At 38.5% G+C, this 18,727-nt stretch overlaps 1 protein-coding gene across 2 annotated transcripts in view; it reads left to right on the forward strand.

The window, feature by feature from the left end:
- SPIDR (scaffold protein involved in DNA repair) overlaps positions 1-18,727 on the forward strand; it is a 201,163-nt gene that overhangs the window by 175,577 nt on the left and 6,859 nt on the right. For both annotated transcript variants that reach the window (XM_052786958.1, XM_052786957.1), the window contains 5 exons: positions 6,472-6,559; positions 8,890-9,033; positions 9,128-9,187; positions 12,828-13,026; positions 13,990-14,142. In XM_052786958.1, coding sequence (XP_052642918.1) covers positions 6,472-6,559; positions 8,890-9,033; positions 9,128-9,187; positions 12,828-13,026; positions 13,990-14,142 — 644 coding nt within the window. The remainder of the gene's footprint in view (positions 1-6,471; positions 6,560-8,889; positions 9,034-9,127; positions 9,188-12,827; positions 13,027-13,989; positions 14,143-18,727) is intronic.

Genomic DNA, 18,727 nt, shown 5'->3' on the forward strand with positions numbered 1-18,727 from the left:
CCACTACCTCAGATGTCAGTCTTATAAATTCAGCCCCTTGAGAAAGAGGAAGTGAGATTTTGACGGTGTGCTGCTGGAGGCAGGAATATTGGTTGAGAATCTATATGCAGTACAACTAACATGTAACCCCCTATTTTAATAGATCCCAGGCATGTTTCAGGTATGTCTGGTATAACCAGTAACTAGATGGATGCAATTAGATGCAGGGACTGAGCACTCACTAAAATGCCTCAGGAATAACTTCTAAATTGTCATCGTCTGCTGCTTCCTACCAGAAATGAATTTCAATGAGCTGGGATAAACTTTGTAGTTGGATATCTGTCTTTGTTGACAAAAATATTACATTTTTAGCCCTGACTGGAGTTCTACACAGAATAATAATTTGGATTTTGACAATTTGTGTCTTTCACCTGATTTGCCAAGCACCGAGTTGTTTCACTGCTGAGTGTAGCAGACCGACCTGCCTCGCCTCTTTATGCTTTCTTATAAGGTAGAAATACGAAGAGTTTCTATTCAGCGGAACAGAAGGATGACACCAATTTAAAAATGGAGGGAGGAAGAAGAAATGCTCTAACGTGATATATAATTAACGCAGGGTGTCAGTATGAATTTTGACCCTAAATTGAAAAAATGCTTAACAAGTTTCAAAAGAAGATGCAACTGTTGCATGGACAGTGCTAAAATCCACACTTAAGTTGGATAGGATAAAACACTTTGAAGGATACATCAGCTCATAAGCTTTGGCACTTGACCCTACCTTTAATTCATGGCAGGCTGTTGCATTTTCATCTAAAGTAAGTAGACTCTGAATATTGAGTTCATCAACCAGTGTTATGTTTCCCTGAGAAATTTCTGTTTTCAAATAAAGTTGGTTCTGTCATTTGTCATTTTAAACTTTCAAATGTTAGGCACTGAAATGTGAAATCTCCCTGTATTTGTCTGTAGTGTTGGTCACTATTGTGCCTGAGGGTTTTCTTTCTTCTTTTTTTTTCTGCTTATTTAAGATCCATACTTCTCTGGCCTCTATCTCTCTCCTTCTTCTTCTACTCTTCACTGTATACTTTCTCTTCTTTTTGCTTTACACTCAGAAAAGAGGATCACCGCTAACTGCTACACAAGAAAGTGTTTCAACTGCTGGACGTTGACAGGAAATGTAATAGTAAGAACTCTCCACCGAGCAAGGAAGTCATAACTTCCTTCCTTTGGTTTTCCCTCCTCCAAAAAGACTGCCATCTAAAAGAGCCACCCACGTCTCTGAGGTTTTGAGGTCCTGAAACACTTCAGTAATTGCTGTGGTTAAAAGTTGAGTTCTATTTAAAGCATAATTTCAGTAATCACATTGAAGTTTTGAATATTTGCATTACTACTTTATTATTTTTGATGACTGCTTATGTATCAGAAATTAACTTTTCCTGAGTTTTGTTCTCTTTAACAAGCATGGACTGCTGCTTGTATCTTCAGTGCTTCTGTCATGAATCTGTTTAGTAACCAGCATTGGAGAATAACATAGGCGTATCCATATTGAATCAAAAGTACTTTTATATTATCATTTCAGTGTTTTAATGTAGTATGTGTAATTTGTAATGTACTATAGAAAATTGAGTTATTCAAGTATGTAAATAAGTTATTCAACAAAATAATTTCATATATCCAAACAAAACTTAGGGGAAAAAAGCCAGCAACCCTTCCTCCCTGTTTGTATTTTGACTGAGATGCTGGTTTAGTAGGCTCAGATTTTTACTTTATGATTTTGTTGCTTTTATTACTCAAGTCTGAGAAAATATGGTGTTGCATAGCTTGTGCACTGCAAGATCTTAATAGGTCAGTTAAAGGGAGAACTAGCCTACAGTATCAGCTTTATATTTGGATTGCTTGTCTTTTGCTAGTTGAAGCTTATGCAGTCTAGGTGATTATTACTGAATTTCTTTTTAGTTTTGAGCAAGGAGATGTTTCACAGAGGGCTAGGAATTGCTTTATTTTTGAGTTCTTCATAATTGAGACTGCCAAAAGAAAACTGTTTCAGTTTAGACTACAACTGGGAGAGTAGGAGAGGAGGAAACAGAAGTGCCAAGTCTTGAGTCCCCAAAGCAAAGCTGTGGAAGACGTTGGAGGAGAATCCTAGCACCTTTCTTCTTCTCTCCTACTGTAAACCTTACATAGTCTTTCTTCTTTTCCTAGTTGTGGGCATTGTTTTCCTTCTACTTTCTTTGATATTGCTGATATTTTCTCCCTGTAGTAATTTTCCCCTGAACCTGTGGTATGATTATTAAAATTTTAAAATCCCCCAAACTATAAGCTGTAATGTTAAAAGTTGAATCAGGCATGTCACTCGCAAAGTTCTTGGTCTGGCACTGTAGGTGAAACTTCATGCTTGTGAGAGAAATAAACAAAATCTTCTTATTAAGTTATGAAATAAGTTGTCAGATCAGAGTCAGTGAAATACAGTTTTGAAACATCAAAATTTGAAGTTTTTTGACTTCTGTAGTGTGGCTTGTAGTATGAAATGAATGAAATTTCCACAGGATCAGAGTAAATGTGCTGATGCTGTAGATACTGGTTTATCACTGTACTGTGTGTCTAAATATAATTACAACAGCTTTTCTCTTTATTTGTATGTTTTTATCAAAAATCATAGAGCAAACGTGTGTGCATGTGTGCAGATATGAATGTATGCCATTTGACTGCAGTGAAGGGCAAAACAAGCCAGGAAGGTTAGAAGCAGAAGGTGACTTCTGTCTCCTGCTGAGCTCTGAAACTGAGAAGGAGGGTGATTAGGTGAGCAAATGAAAGCAGGTTCTTCTGTACAGGGCAGCACAGTCATCAGCTCTGGCAAGAATTGTGGGGAGGGAAAAGTAAATGCTAGTTTATTAGTATCACTCGCTATCTTCCAGTAATTTTTCTATGGAGTAGTTTAAGATGATTTGTTAAATAGGTCAGGATTAATTTCTGCATGTATATTTTGCATTTTCTTAGGCATGTATTTAGCCTGTTTAACAGTATTTAATCTTTAAAAGTCTCTGATTGCTGTCTGGGTACACAGCAGGCAGTTTGCATTTATGGATACAGAGAAAAGATGTACCAAAGTTCAGCAAGGAAAGTTTAAGTTGAGAGGGATTCCTTTTGAGCACATTGGACAATAACAATTAAGGACACTAAAAAGAATTATTTAGCATATTGCATGTATATACATGCACACACACATATATATAAAAGTATCATTATATAAGCGAAGCTTGAAGATGTAGATTTAGAGAAGAGTACCTCTATGTAGAGGACTGCCTGTCGTTAAGTCCATACTTCTATGGAAGTCTATACTATAACACTCCATTGGAGTAACTGGTGGTCTTACTGTGGTGGTGATAAACAGTGGACATCTACATATTCAGTATGGGACAAAAAGTTTTTTACCAAACATAGATTTCAGTCTGGCACGGAAAGTAGGGGGTTGAGCCTGCCATTTAGAATCTGATAGATGATTTCTGTCCTTCTCCTGGTATGGATCCAGTCTTTTTTTCTTTTTTCAAAGAAAAATTGTAGAATATTACAATAGAGTCCTTGTCTCTGAAGTAAAAAAAAACGTTATTTAAAATACTTTACATGTTCTTTTTTTATCCTTAAGCCTGTTTCTTCTCACTTTTTACTCTACTTTTCCTTTTTTAGAAGTCTGTCCTTTTATGATCAAATTATTTATTTTTTTTTTTTTAAGTGATAAGTAATTACACTCACAGAGCAAAATTTTAAAGTTTTTATTTTGTCTTCTGTAGCCAGAGAGGCTCTTTGTGCACATGGGAGCTAACCATGTCCCTTCACTGTAGCACAGAGCCAGCTGTTCATCTCTTGTCCTGATCTATAACTGAAGAAGGATACACATATTGGATAAAATAAACCCATTGTTCAAGTCGGATTGAAGTGGGATTTGAGTGTGGCTGGGGCAATAAAGAGAATGAACTTTATTCTTTCTGTGACGATAGTGATTTTCTACAGAGGAGGACACAATGTCTTTCCATTTCTCCACTGTCATTGCCAGCACCTCATTCCCCCTTCTGCTAAGTCGAAGTCCATAAGTGTAAAGAGAGAGTTAACTTTCTTGGAGGCGTAGAAATGGGTGGAGCAAGAGGAGAGCTCCTCGCCGGGGACACTGACTGATACAGTGACAGCTCCAGGAGAGGACGGACGTCCTGTTGGTAGACAAGGATCCAAATCCTTTGGGTGGCAGATGTCACTGCCCTTTGCCTGACTGGTGTCAAAGCAAAGGATGGGGCCAAGACGTTCAGGAGACGCTCTCTACACAATGCTGCTCCTCTGCCTGTTTGTAAACAAATACTGTCATTTACTAATAATTAAGTGCTCCTAGTTCAAGCAGTAGATGTCCTTCTCCAAAAGGACACAAGTAACAGAAGAAAATGTCTTAGATATTCTGATGTGGGGTAGCAAGCTGGAAGAGAGCTAAAGAAGAAGGGACAACTTCCTGTCCCTTGTGCAAACTTAAAAATACAGATGAGGGATCAGTGTAAGCTCTGTGTGGAGAGGTGGTTATATCTGCACTGCAACAACATAGCTTAGTTGCTCTAAGTTGATAAGTATGCGATCTCTGTGTACACACACACACAGAGTTTGTGGTACGTTCATACCCATGCTTTGTCCTTGCCCTCATGCTGCGTGTTGTGTGAGGAAGGCCACTTGTGTAACTGCCTGAGTTGTACGGGAGGCTATGCTCTCTTTTTGTAACTCTCCTTTTTCATGTCCCAGTTAGCAAGACCAGTTTGTTCCTCTGGGCATTGGCCCTCCTGTGACTGTAGAGAGGATATCATTCTGTATGATACAAGACAGAAAATCTCGCCCCAGTCAAGGATTCAAGAAGTGGTCATTTGCTGTAAAGTCTCTTTAATACCTAAGAAGTGTTGCTTTGTATGTTGTAATGTTCTCACTGTTAAAAACAAAACACAAACCAAAAAAAGCCCAGCCTCTCAGCACAGCCTTCTCCTTTTACAGACTTGGCGATGATGCCATATAAGTCAGGAAGTTAATTTCTGTAGAAGAGCAGCACATTTGTGTTTCTGGTCTGTTCATTAGTGTAGAGAACATGACTACAGGTAGCAACATCATTTTTTTAATCTGCCAGCTTGTTACCTGAATCGTGAACCACAAGCTTTATTCCACAAGAACCACTCTGAGATTTGTGTCCATAAAACTTTCTTACAGTGCTGGTCCAAAGGTGTCACTATTAACACTGAATCATGGATGATACCTGGCGCTTTATGAAGAAACGTGGGAAGAATTTCACTGCCTATAGACACCCAAAGTCTAAGCACTTCAGGATCCAGAGAAGGACTAGGGAAATAGAGAAATAAATAAGCAGAAGTGAGCTAAACGCAGAACTTTAAAAGGAAAGTTTCTGTGACCCCTTGAAGAGAAGCAGCATATTGCAACGTGCTTTAGCCCTGTACCAGAGTATGCTGTTTCCTTCTAAACAGTTGAGTTCAGAAGCTAATATTACTTTTAGCAAGGTTTGGACTTCATTTTTTAGAGCTGTTTCAGAAATGGTGGCTTTCTTAATTGGAGGAACAGACAACTTGTTCTTGGAGGCAGTGTAGGGTTAAAATCCAGATCTCTGTGCTTTGACTACACAGAACAGAGAACTAGGACAAGATAACTGGGAGCTTTAACTCAAAAATGCATGCCTCCAAGTTGGTTATCTGTAGCTATTTCCCCTCCCTCAGCTGTTTTCTTGGCCTCTCCCTCAGATGTTCCTGCCTGTCCAGCAAGGATGCCATATCAGCTGACAAGGCAGCCACTGAACTGCTGCACATTACAGCTTTGCTTGCTAAATATGCTTTACCTTAATATGCTGGGCTGTTAATTTTATATTTGTTCTAAATTAAAAGTGGGAAATGTGCAAAATAAATAAATACAAATCATAACTAAATGAGCAGCTGTGTAGGAAGGAGACCGTCCTCAGCACATGTACTTAAGATAACAAAATCTTGTCTGTTTCTCCATATCTGATAATTGCTGACTTTCCTGAAAGCCGTTACAATCAGCTGTTAGAGAAAAGCAAGAAATAAAAATGTTAGAAGCAAAACTTTTTTTTTTTTTTTTAAATCTATCAGTTAAAATAGTTAAAAGCTATTTTTTAAATCAAGTTGTACTGGTATCTGTGTCCTTTGCAAGCTAGCATTTACCCCAGTTCCCCTGAATTTTATCATGTAGCAGGCTGTTCATGGCAAAGGATTAAATACGACTTGCTTGTCACTGAATGTGATACATCCCTTCCCTCCCTCTCCACCCTGCACCAGAAACGATGGAGATTTAATTAGACCAAATGAAAACCAGCTTCCAGAAAACAAATATAATTTTAAATTGTTTTCATAATCATGCAATGGTTTAAATTATATTTCTTAATGAATCTTTTTAATATAACATATAACACTGGAAAACATTTTAAACCTGATTTTATTGGTCTTTTTGAAGGGCGTTAGGACTTTTTAGTTTGATAGACAGCCTGTGGCCTCCAGTAGTGCCTGTAAAAGTTGCTGGACAAAGTCAAGCCTCTGAAATGGTAAGTCTTGTTATTATGGAAATGTATTTTTTCACTCACAACTACTATTTTTGTTGGTAGTGAATCATGTTTACTTTGGGAATCAGATTCTTTCCCTCTCTTTAGCTACTGAGTTTTGTTTTACTGGTTCTGGCAACCTCCTAGGCTAACCTGAAGCCCTCTGGATCAGCAGCATCTTTCCAAAATGATACAATTAGCCCCTTATTAATCCTCTAGAGCTACAATGGTAGGATGTCCAGACAAATTACTCCTCTCCTCTCCTTGCAGGAGGAAAGAGATATTAGATAGCATGGAGCCAGCTGAGAAATCTATATACAAGGATATTAACTCATTCTTTTGAAGTACTTTTCAACCTTAGATTTGAGAACACTTTTCTGAAGATTAATTTCTGTGAAGACAGACTGACTGCTGGAATTGGGTCTTTTACTAGTTAGGATGACTTTGACTGATACTTGTCGAAGGATGAACACAAAAATAATCTTCTAAAAAGTAATGAATGTTACTGTGATTTTAGGGGGTGGGGAGGTATTAAAATGGATTTAAAGTGTGTTACTATATATTTGAAAATCTAAAATGGCATCTTTAATTTTCCTTTAATTAGCTTCTGTATTTGAAAAGGAGTTCTGTCATATCAAGTGTCATTTTGGTAATACAAGATCATTTGAGAAGCTTCTGGGTAGCCAAGTGCTTGTGCTGTCCTGCTGTTCTTGTATAGGCTGTTCTTTGGGGAAGAAGTTTGTGGTATTAAAAATTTGTGTAAGAGCCTAGGGGAGTCAATCAGGATGCAAGTTCTAGAAAAGAAGAAAAAGCTGGAAATAAACAAGTTTCAAAGCCAGAGGGCATTAGAGGTGGATATTACTAGTTATTTCTAAAGTCTGAGAATCTTTTCTCTGCAGTGTACAGTGTTCTTTGCATTTTGCTGGGGTTTATGTTGAAGAATAAAAAGTTCACTCCTTGATTATATATAAAACCAAGACTGAAACTGAGTGAAATGGCTGTTCTCACCTTGACTTTCCCTTTCATCCAGATGTTTCGGAAGTCTGAGAGGAATGCATTGTTTTGTGCATTAAAATACTATGGACAACAGAATGAGAGTATCCACAGATGGAGCAAAGCTCTTAAATGTTGTTTAGCATTGTTATGACTCTCATTTGTTCTTCATTTTCTCTATTTTATTAGCAATCTAAAAATGGAGGAAACTTTCCATAATCATGCACTTTACACTTCTGTCATGGGTTTGAAATACTAATTCATTCCATGGAGGATCACAACTTGCATTCTAGTGCTGCAGGTTTTTGGCTGAGTGGAGTTTTTTCAGTTGAGATACATTTTTCTTGACACAAACTGTATAGTTTTATGCACAGTTTTATGGAAGCAGTTTTATACATAGGTACATAAATAATATTGCTAGCATGCTGGTAACGTTGTTGGGAAGAGATCTGTGGAACTGATTTCTTTTGAGCCATATGTACATTCAAATACCTTCTTTAGTGCTGTCAGAGGCAAACAGAATTTGGGTATCAACTTCTTTTGCTTTTTTTTTTCCTTATGCAGATTTTTTTTTAATGGGTGGGCAGCTGTCTTTAATACATTCATATTTCTTTTATTAAATGAAATGCTTTATTAACAACAAACATCGCTAGAAGAATATTTTACCATATCCACAATAAAAATTATTTTCTAGCATTGTCTTTTTTTTCCTGAGAAGCCTTTCTAGCTTGGGACATCTTTAAGTGGTGATTGATAAAGTTGTTATGTCATGGTACTTTATAAGGGGGAAAGCAAAATCTGGCATAACACAAAAAGAGCAGTTCTTGTAGCTGTTGCGTTCCTGTTCTTCATTATCTCCTTGTGCTGTCCTGGATTTAATTTGGCAGCTTTAAAAGTTCGGCAGCTGTTTACTATCACAAAAACCCACCCACATGCAAAAGTCCCCAAATTTCAGAAAGGTTACGGGTGTTAAAATAAAAGAGTAATCAGGGCACTCCTACCATGTAATAAAAAAATGCAAAACCAACAACAAACACCTTGAAATAGTCGCAGTGTTTGCCAAGTGTGCCAAATCATGAGATGTTTTTGTGATGAGGGTCAATGTCAGATTATGGAAAGAATGATATGCACAAGCTGATTTCACTTATAACTTGTGAATGTCGGTTTATTAACTCAACTTCTACTTCAGAGAGTCGTTGGTATTAACCATATAATTTTGTTTCCCCATCCCTCTTAAAATGTAAATAGTGTGGTTTGTTTTGGCTATTACTGTAAAACCCAACTAGCCAAATTAAAGTGCTTTTTTTAAGGTCACATATCTTTTCCTTACTTTTTAATAGATGACAACTAATCTTCCTCCTCCCAGCTTCTGTTATATTCTTACTGCTCAGTCTGGTGAGATACATGTGGAAGTGGATGAGGAAGAACAGATTTCTAATTTGTACCAGCCACCAGCTGTTCATGGTCTAAAGGAAATTCTTCAGGTAATCTGCTTTACAAGTCAGATAACCAATACTTTGTTCCACTGGATTTCTGGTATCATGTTTATCTCATTCCCTGTTTTTGTACTATTTTCAGATCAATGGTTGTAATGAACGTTGTAGCTTTTGGGCGCAAGTGCTGTATCTAAGGCTGCAGGTAATCTTTTCATTTAGCAATGAATTCAACATAAAATCAACATAATGTTTATGTGAAGAAGCCGGCATTTATCTTGTTTAGGGGAAAACCCAAAACCTTCCTGGATGATCTTCAAGAGTTGTATAAGCAGAATTATCACCAGGTCTAAAATGCTTCTGAAAGGATAAAATGAACTGCATCTCCAGTTTCAATTCCATCCAGTCTAGAAAGTGAATTATTTCTGGATAAATTGCTATCTAACCAGAGATAATATTGCACCCTGGTAAGGGAGCTTGCAGGAATTCCATTGAGACTTGATTTATGGCTAAATGCTATCCTTAGATACATAGTGAAAAGTTCCTAGTCAGTTGAGTGTCTGGAGATAGAATTTAACAGATGATGGTTATATAAAAATACAGTTTTGCTCTTTGCATGCGAGTGTGTGGATTATTTTTGTTGACTTCAGTAGAAGCCCCTCAGGCAAATTTGGCTTTTATGGTCCAGTTAGTAGAAAGGAGGAACTCTTAGGTAAATACATCTGCCATCCATACTATGTTGGAAAGCTTATAAATATGTTTTATTTATTTGTTTCTGAATGATGCTACAATTTTCTTTCAAAATGTTGCTAACTCCCTCAGTAGTTAAAGGAATTTTTTGTTGCTGATTTATTTCTTTTTTCCTGGCGACTGGATCCTCAGTACAGCCAGCACTGAATTCTGGTGGAGAATAATTTGCAATTGTCCATCAGCTCCACAAGAAACAAAGTGTGAATCAAAGCATATGAACCAAAGACAAAGAAATTCCAGAACGGCCAGCAAAATAGCTGGAGATGCTTCCCACCAGTGAGACATAAATTTAATTTAGGTCTTGCCCTTTTGCTTCAAAAGCCAATGAGTTATGATTTGATTTTTAGGCAGGGAGTGCTTTTAACTCCCAAGATGAGGGGTATCGCTTGTGTTTTCTTCATGCTAAACGAGAATTTAACAGAGTATTTGTAAACGTGAAATTAGGGCTAGCTTGAAGGGGTCTTTAGGGTGCTAACAGAAAGAAGGACACATACATGCCTAAACTTCTATTTCCAAGAAACCTGTTCTACTAAAAAATAAAATAAAATTACAGACTAGTGGTATCCTAGCCAAACATTTTTGTATTCAGGAATGTCTACATCTGAGATGCTGTGGGTCATCAGTATTCTTGTGTAGAAGCACTTCATCACTAAATTAGAGAAAAGATGAAGCATGCAAGAACAGACGTGATTTTGAAGAATGGAGGTTTGTCTAGCAGAAGCAAAGGTCTGTGATTTGTTCTTGCTACTAGGAGCTGTTTTTTTAATGGCTATTCACTTACTGAACTGTAAGCACTAAATTTTCGTAAGTGAACAACATGAGTGCTCATAAATTTTTTGAAAGTAATGTTGGAAAAGCAATAGAAGATATTCTTCTGCATAACTTCTGGATAACTGATGGATAATGCTTCTGGATAACGGCTCTAGGAATATAAAGGTATTTACCTGCTGTTAGTGTATTGCTTGCCTAATCCTGCCAGAAGGTGGTCACAAACAGCAGCTTGTTTACTACAGTTGCCTTTGCCAAGAGGACATATCCTTCACATGCAAAATCATCAAGTCATACTAAGTGAGGAAGGGACTATGATTTGGTTTATTTTGCAGATTTATTATTATTAGATAATCTGCTAAGTGAGCTAATTCAAATGTACTTTAAAAAACAGTATTTATTCTATGTAGCTACAGTATTCTGAGATACTTCATTTCTGTGAAGGAGGAATGGAAATATGCTTTTATTATTCCTCAGAATCTGTACTGTGGTACAGAAGGAATATGAGGAAATATATTCCATCTGTGGTTAAGGAGCTGTCCTTCCTTATAACTCAATCCTGCTGCTATTTGTCTGTTGTGTCCTCTCTGTTCAGAACAAATTGTCACACATAGCAAGATGATGATTTTATACTAAGTTGTGATTTTTGCTGTTATTATTATTTACTTTTTGGATGATTCTTCTGAAAGCCAGCTTTTAATGTGTTAGTAATTCTCATGGGACAGCTGTAAAAATTCTTTCTTTGAAGCTGTCCTAATGCTATCTACGCAGAGGAGGTACTCAAACGTATGTAGTTACTAGGCAAAGAAATGTCATCAATGCAATAGGCAGCATATATTGTATTAAGGCATAACCATAATATCTGAATTATTAATTTTCCCAATCATTATTTACAATTACTGCATTTCCTCTAAGAGCTGCTAGCATGAACAAAAAGCTAATTTTAGTGTGGTTAACAGTTTTAAGGTTTGAATTCAACCAAAGACAAAAAGTTGGGGTTCTCATTGCATTACCTTAGGCTAGAGACATGCAACTTTGAGAATAAAATACTTACGTGATACGTGTCTCTCCAATTATTGTAGAATTTAATTTTCGTTTAAATGTTTAAATATGAATTTTTAATCAGCAGACTAATTAAAAATAGTAACAAAAACTTTTTAAATTAAGAAAGTAATTTAATTTTAGTGAAATATTTTAAAATATTAGAATCTTAAAATTCACAAGTTGCTTAGACTGGTAAATGTGAAATATGCTTTATTATTAAACCCATTTTTTCTAAAGCCTGGGAAAATTCACATACACACACAGATATTATAAAAGCTGTGGTTTTTAAAAAAAAAAAAGAAGAGCACCAATCATCAAATTGTAATCCATCTGATTTTGTTAGAGACCCTGGAATAAGCACTGATGTGTATGTAATGTCTGTACTGTTCATCATCCCAGTGTCAAAAATTTAAAAACCACTACTGATTTTGTGATAATTATTTTCAGATATGAAGGCTGAGATGATATGTAGGTATTTTGGTTGTGACATTGGTAGTTGTGATATACCGTAACTTAGTCACGCCTTTATACCTGTCTTAGGCAGAAAACTTACATTGCCATTGCGGATTTCTATGTCTCTTACTTATGAGTTGTCTACTTCCCTATTTCTATGCATCATTCAAATATTTAGAGATGTTTGTTCAACTGAAAGAAAAAACTCCAGCTTTGTAACACTCTACTTTGTAACTTGCAGTAGCTATTAACCAAGGACTGGATAGTAACTATTAAACAAGGACTGGTGCTCTTGGGAATCAGATAACAGTACACGGAAAATTTGCTCACGGAGGAATAAGATTAGTACTAGCAATAGCCTTTCTTTTTTTTTTAAGGCAAAAGTTATGTAAGTCTTTGTTCATAAAAACAGCCAATTAACTTTTTATATATATATATCATATCTATGATATAAATATATAATATAGATTATATACAGTATGTACTATATAGTATATAGTAATTTTTAAATAAAATATATTTTCAAATCCCTTGTACAGTTCAAGTGAATTTTGATAAAGTATGATAGTTGGTAGAGGTAAAGCCAAGATTCCAGAGGATCAACCTCAGAAAGTTAATTTAAGGTAGAGATGTTGGTGTCTGCAGTAATGAATAATGAAAAATTCCAATAAAGCTTTGATTCATTATTCTGTACGAGCCCTAAATGTAATAATTTCTGTCAGTTTTATTAGTTATTTAAATATTAGAGTGTTATTTTAGTCTTTCCTTCTACTAAAAATTAACAACTGAATTCCAATTTTGTGTTTTGGTTTTTTTTTTTGAAATCGTAGACAAAACACAGTGTTCCTATAAATCAAAGAGAGATTTCGTTGTTTGTGACTGACTCTACATTGCAAAATGTGGTTCATACGATTCCAAAAGTTGTTGCTGTGTCAGTCGCTGCATCTTGTGTTCTCAGTACGGAAATCACAGAAGCTCTCAGTGTTGCCTCGCGACTCGTCTTCTTCAAGGATGTGCTGTGGGGAAACGGTAAGCTTTACGTGTGGTTTTAAACCAGTTGAAATCAAACTGAAATAGCATCCTAATCTCTGACACTGCAATATGTGACCTACAGAGACTTTCATTCTCAGATGAAGGTGAGACATTCTAAGTTTGGGAAGAAATTTGAAAGGGGTTGTAATTAGAGCTTTCCCATAACGTTTGTTTTTTACATTTTTGGCTTAATCTCCAAAGTAAAGGAGAGATTCAGTGATCTTGCTTATGTCCACCAATATTTCTGTCAGTCTTCCCTGATGGCTGTTGAATCTAATGACCAGTGTCAATCAATTTTACTTGCTGATAGAAGACTCAAAGACTCGCAGTTGGACTAGATGATCGTTGTAGGTTCCTTCCAACTGAAATAGTCTATTCTATTAAGCAACTTGGTTTCATTTGTTTTGATATTCTTGCAGAAACTTGTTTTATTGAATTTACTACCTCTAAAAGGAGTAAGAGGGTGCATCTAGAGACTTGCATGTCCCTTGGTCACTTTCAAAATGTAAGTGGACTGCAAGCACGAACCTTTGTAAATGGCTGTGTGTCCTGAAGCAAAAATCTCTGCTTTGGAGAATGAAGCATTGCATGTACCTACTCTTTGTAATCTTTGAAACAAAGTAAGACCACCTGAAGGGGTGCCCAAGCTTATTACCAGGGAATAGACAGTAACAATGTGTTTGCAGGGAGTGTGGTGTGATGCGGTTAGAGTGGAATTGGACTCTCTTCTGCCATGTTCGAATTTTTAAAACATGTTTTTTTGCCTGGGAGTTGCAAAGTGTAATGAGAGCATGATACATGTATCACTGAAAGCAAAGTATTTTGTCATTGAGAAAACCTGATGGAGTCTATCCATCTGTTTAGTAGCTGGCAGCTGTCGTTGTCTTTATTGGCCATGACAATTAACATGGTCACCTTTTTCCTTGTTACTGTACTGAGTTGAAATGTCTTTGTTGGCAGGTAGGATTATTTGTGTTGAACGTACTGTTCTCTTATTACAAAAGCCTCTTTTGTACTCGGCTGCCGGTGCTGACCTCAGTGAGCTGACTGGCCCTGTCAGACTCGATGAGCTGGATTCTACAACACAGGCCAACTCCGTTTGTGCTGTAAAAGGTTTGTATAGCCTTTCCTGAAATGAAGGTGGTTAATTGTTTCTGCCCACTTTAATCTTCTAGGTCTTTGTACTGATTTCTTGCACAAACAGCATGGAGGGATAAGAAAGCACAGTATTCCTGTGGGTCATTAGGATATTTAAGTTTTTATAGTTCTTTGTGGGCTCTGTTTGCCATTTGCTGGCCATGCTCTGCTCCCACTCACTCATACCTCAGAATAAATGTTTGATGCACAATCTGTTTTATTATATTCCTCCCTTCACCATCTTCTTTCAGGCAGGAGCCTTCTGTTCACACCAGGCTTGTTGAGTTGGTGACAGTAAGGTATACTAATATTTTTTAGGCAGATGGATAAGATACATTAGCCAGATCCTGAATGGTAGGGGTTAGTGTCTGATTTCCCTGGAGCTTTTCTGCGATGGGGCAATTTAATATTTCACCATAGTCATCTAGCGTAACTTGGCTAATATTTGCTCACCAGCCACTTTGGATCATTGCTTTGTCTAATATTTCAGTCGTACCACTAACCGTGCAGAAACATTTCTTACAATGTATTTTCTAACATTTCCTAATCATGCAGAAATATTTCCTACTTGTGTATTTTCTAATGCTTTGTCCAGTCAGCTTCTTAAACCTCCCAGTTTTAGAGTGCCTATAGGGAAAAGTCCTTAAAAGCCCAATAACTCTTGGCTTTTAAAGACAATTTCCTTTCTTAATCTAACTCTTATGATTCTGGTAGCCCTTGCAGAAAATTCTTGATACTGTTTTACATTTACACCTTCAATTATTCACTGGAGCACTTGAAATGAGCTTTAAAATAATAGCAAATAATGGTTACAAATGAATCCTTCCAGCTATAATGTGATGCACTGAAAAGACAGTTTGAAACCACACAAAGCTGTTCCTAAACTTACCTTCTCTTATGGTAGAGCCACAAGTTAGCAGTGCCTCTGTGATTAATATATAAGCACCTTGCAGTGAACACTAACACTGCATAATGAAAAACAAGCACAACTAGAGGCACTTCACTCAAAGCCTTGGTCGTTATGTACATCTCACATCGATATTGTGAGTTACTTGAAAGGTATTTCTGTCACTGGGTGTGAAATACTTTTTGGCTTTTTTTAAACCTCTCCAATACTTATGCTAAGCATTATCACTTCTCCATTCTTAATTTTATAACTAAGTATGAGAAGTGCCTGTCTTCTTTTGTCCCATTGATAGTGTATGTAGTAGGATAAAGCAAATATTTCTCTGTCCTTTCTTTTTCCAGTGGAGCAAAGAAAATAGACTTTTGTGATCTATTGTGTAAACAAGTACTTACTTTACACACATGGGAGGTGTCACGCTTTCCCTCTTCTGTATTACAGATGGAAGAATGGCAAAAGGAGAAATTAATCTTGCAACCTTGTCTTGCTTCATCTGAAATTTGTCCAGGGTAGCTGTTATCAGTATGTTCCCACACATTTGTACCAATGTAGAATATAAAGTGTCATCTTTATACCTATGCTAGTGCTTTAGATAGATGACAACTCTCACTTTTATGTGTAACTAAAATTATTTAATAGCATTTAAGATATATATCCAGTGTTTTGGAATTTGGTTAGTTATTGCCTACATCTCTCTACTGAAGAACTGAAACTAATAGCATTAACCCTACTTTGTTAGTGGGAGAATATGTATTTGATAGAGTAGCCCATGAAGGAAAATTTATCATCCCTAAAATTCACTCACTGTCTCTGTCTCTTAACTGAGAGAGTTGTTAGTCTGGCTTGCGCGATGAGAAGCAGTATTACCTCATTCATTCTTTTTCTTTGTGCCCTCCTTTCACTTCCTGTACTTCTGGTCACCTGCGTATGCTGTACGTGGGCCTCCTCTCACCTAACACTCAAAAAGGCTGCAAAGGCTTTACTCTACTCCTTCTTGAAGTAGTGCTCCTTCCTGCTCCTTTGCAGTCATGGCTGCTCCTCCGCAGTCATGGCTGCTCCTCCTGGCTCAGGGATTCGGCAGGCTCAACCTTCCCTAGAAAAACTTCTTTTTAACCAGTGAAAAATGCAGGGGATCGTTCAAGTCCCCATCCACAGATACAGCAATTGGTCACAGTGTCAGAGCCTCCAGGAGTGCCGGGACTGGGAAGGGACAAAGGCCATGCTGCCTGCTGGGTTTTAGGTAGATCGGTCATTTTTTGGAAGGTGTATAAATACGATAAGTTAGGTTGGAAGGAACCTCTGAAGTTCCTCCAGTCCTAACTTCTGCTCAAGGCTGGGCCCTCAGCAACCTGGTACAGCTCTATAGCTGGCCCAGCTTTAAAAGGACAATGTGGCAAGCCAAGCAGCTCCACCAAGTTTGTCAGAAATCCTTGTTTCAGAGAGGTCCAGTCATACCAGCTCCAGGATGGAGTGTGTTGCTCTTCAACAGATGTGTGAACACCTGAGGTTGCTTTCTACTGGAAAGTTTATTCCTCTTCTAAAGATGAGTTTGTGGTTCTCACCTGTGAGCCCAGAGTTAATAGATTTATTTTCTTATGACTATGCGTTGCAAAGTAATTTCTAACCTCTTTTTGGTGTAGAGTAGCAGTCAGGATGACTTAAATGTTGGCAGTTCATACTGCACAGAACTGTTTTTCCTCTTAACCATGCTTATGAGCAAGTTCTAGTTAGTCCAATATTACTTGATTAATGATATTTGCCTAGTATATAACTCACCACCAGTGACTGAATTTTGACATCGGGTGTTTTCATACCCAGCACCCTTACTCAGGGGTGGGTTTTTTCCCAGGTTCCCTCTTTAACAGTATGAACAAGATGGGGTCAATCAGCTTACCTAGGTTTCTCTTTTTGATTGAACTTTTCCCCTTCCTGTCCATTAATCAGGGTAACTGATTGGAAAAAAACTATACACATTCATTTTTTGAACGTTTCAACCAGAATGTTACTTTTAATGTGCAGCCCTTCTTTGCATTCCTCACCAGAGGCCTGTTTTTCCAGGTGTCATCCTATTATCAGTCTCTTCTTAATGATGTCAGCCACAACCTATAAAAATAGACTAGAGGTAAAAATTGAATTTTGGCGATGTGCGTTTCCATTTAAAAGCAGGATCTTGGGAAAATATCCAAAAGGTTTGTGAACATCAAGCAAAATCCAGAGTCTTGACAAAGATGTTGTGGTGGGTTGGCCCTGGCTGGATGCCAGGTGCCCACCAAAGCTGCTCTATCACTTCCGTCCTCAGCTGGACAGGGGAGAGAAAATATAACAAAAAGCTCGTGGGTCAAGATAAGGACAGGGAGAGATCACGCAGCAATTACCATCACGGGCAAAACAGACTTGACTTGGGGAAAATTAATTTAATTTATTACCAATCAAACCAGAGTAGGGTCATGAGAAATAAAACCAAATCTTAAAAACACCTTCCCCTCACCCCTCCCTCCTTCCTGGGCTCAACTCCACTCCCGATTTTCTCCACCTCCTCCCTGCCAGCAGTGCAGGGGGACAGGGAATGGGGGTTGGGTTCAGTTCATCACATGTTGTCTCTGCCGCTTCTTCCTCCTGAGGGGCAGGACTCCTCACACTCTTCCCCTGCTCCAGAATGGGGTCCCTCCCACAGGAGACAGTTCTCTACGAACTTTTCCAATGTGGGTCCTTCCCACGGGCTGCAGTTCTTCATGAACTGCTCCAGCGTGGGTCCCTTCCACAGGCTGCAGTCCTTCAGGCACAGACTGCTCCAGCGTGGGTCCCCCGCGGGGTCACAAGTCCTGCCAGAAAACCTGTTCCAGCATGGGCTCCTCTCTCCACAGGTCTGCAGGTCCTGCCAGGAGCCTGCTCCAGCGTGGGCTTCCCACGGGGTCAAAGCCTCCTTGGGGCATCCCCCTGCTCCGGTGTGGGGTCCTCCCCAGGCTGCAGGTGGATATCTGCTCCACCGTGGTCCTCCATGGGCTGCAGGGGGACAGCCTGCCTCACCATGGTCTTCCCCACGGGCTGCAGGGGAATCTCTGCTCCAGCGCCTGGAGCACCTCCTCCCCCTCCTTCTTCACTGACCTTGGTGTCTGCAGGGTTGTTTCTCTCACATGTTCTCACTCCTCTCTCTCTCCGGCTGCAATTGCTGTTGCACAGTAACTTTTTTCCTCTTCTTAAACCTGTTCTCCCAGAGGCACTACCACCATCACTGATGGGCTCAGCCTTGGCCAGCAGCAGGTCCGTCTTGGAGCCGGCTGGCATGGGCTCTGTCAGACATGGGGGAAGCTTCTAGCAGCTTCTCACAGAAGCCACCCCTGTAGCCCTCCTGCTACCAAAACTTTGCCACACAAACCTAATACAGATGTGCTGCAGTTTCAGCAGCTTAAACTTGAGAAATGACTTTGCATGCAGGATGCACAAGACTGTCACTAGATTATTACATCTGCTGCTGCCTTCACTTGTTTTTGTTCTGACTTCAGTAATCTCTGGTGGTTTTCTCGAGGGAACTCTATGTTGTCATCAGAATAAACCTCTCCACTAGACATCATCTCGTCAGTGTGATCCTGATTCATTTCCTTCACATGTACTTGTATTAGTTGCACACTGGCACCCTGCAGCTGCAATACAGCGCAC

Source organism: Harpia harpyja, chromosome 5 (genome assembly GCF_026419915.1).
Source record: "Harpia harpyja isolate bHarHar1 chromosome 5, bHarHar1 primary haplotype, whole genome shotgun sequence".
In the NCBI taxonomy this organism is placed as follows: Eukaryota; Metazoa; Chordata; class Aves; order Accipitriformes; family Accipitridae; genus Harpia; species Harpia harpyja.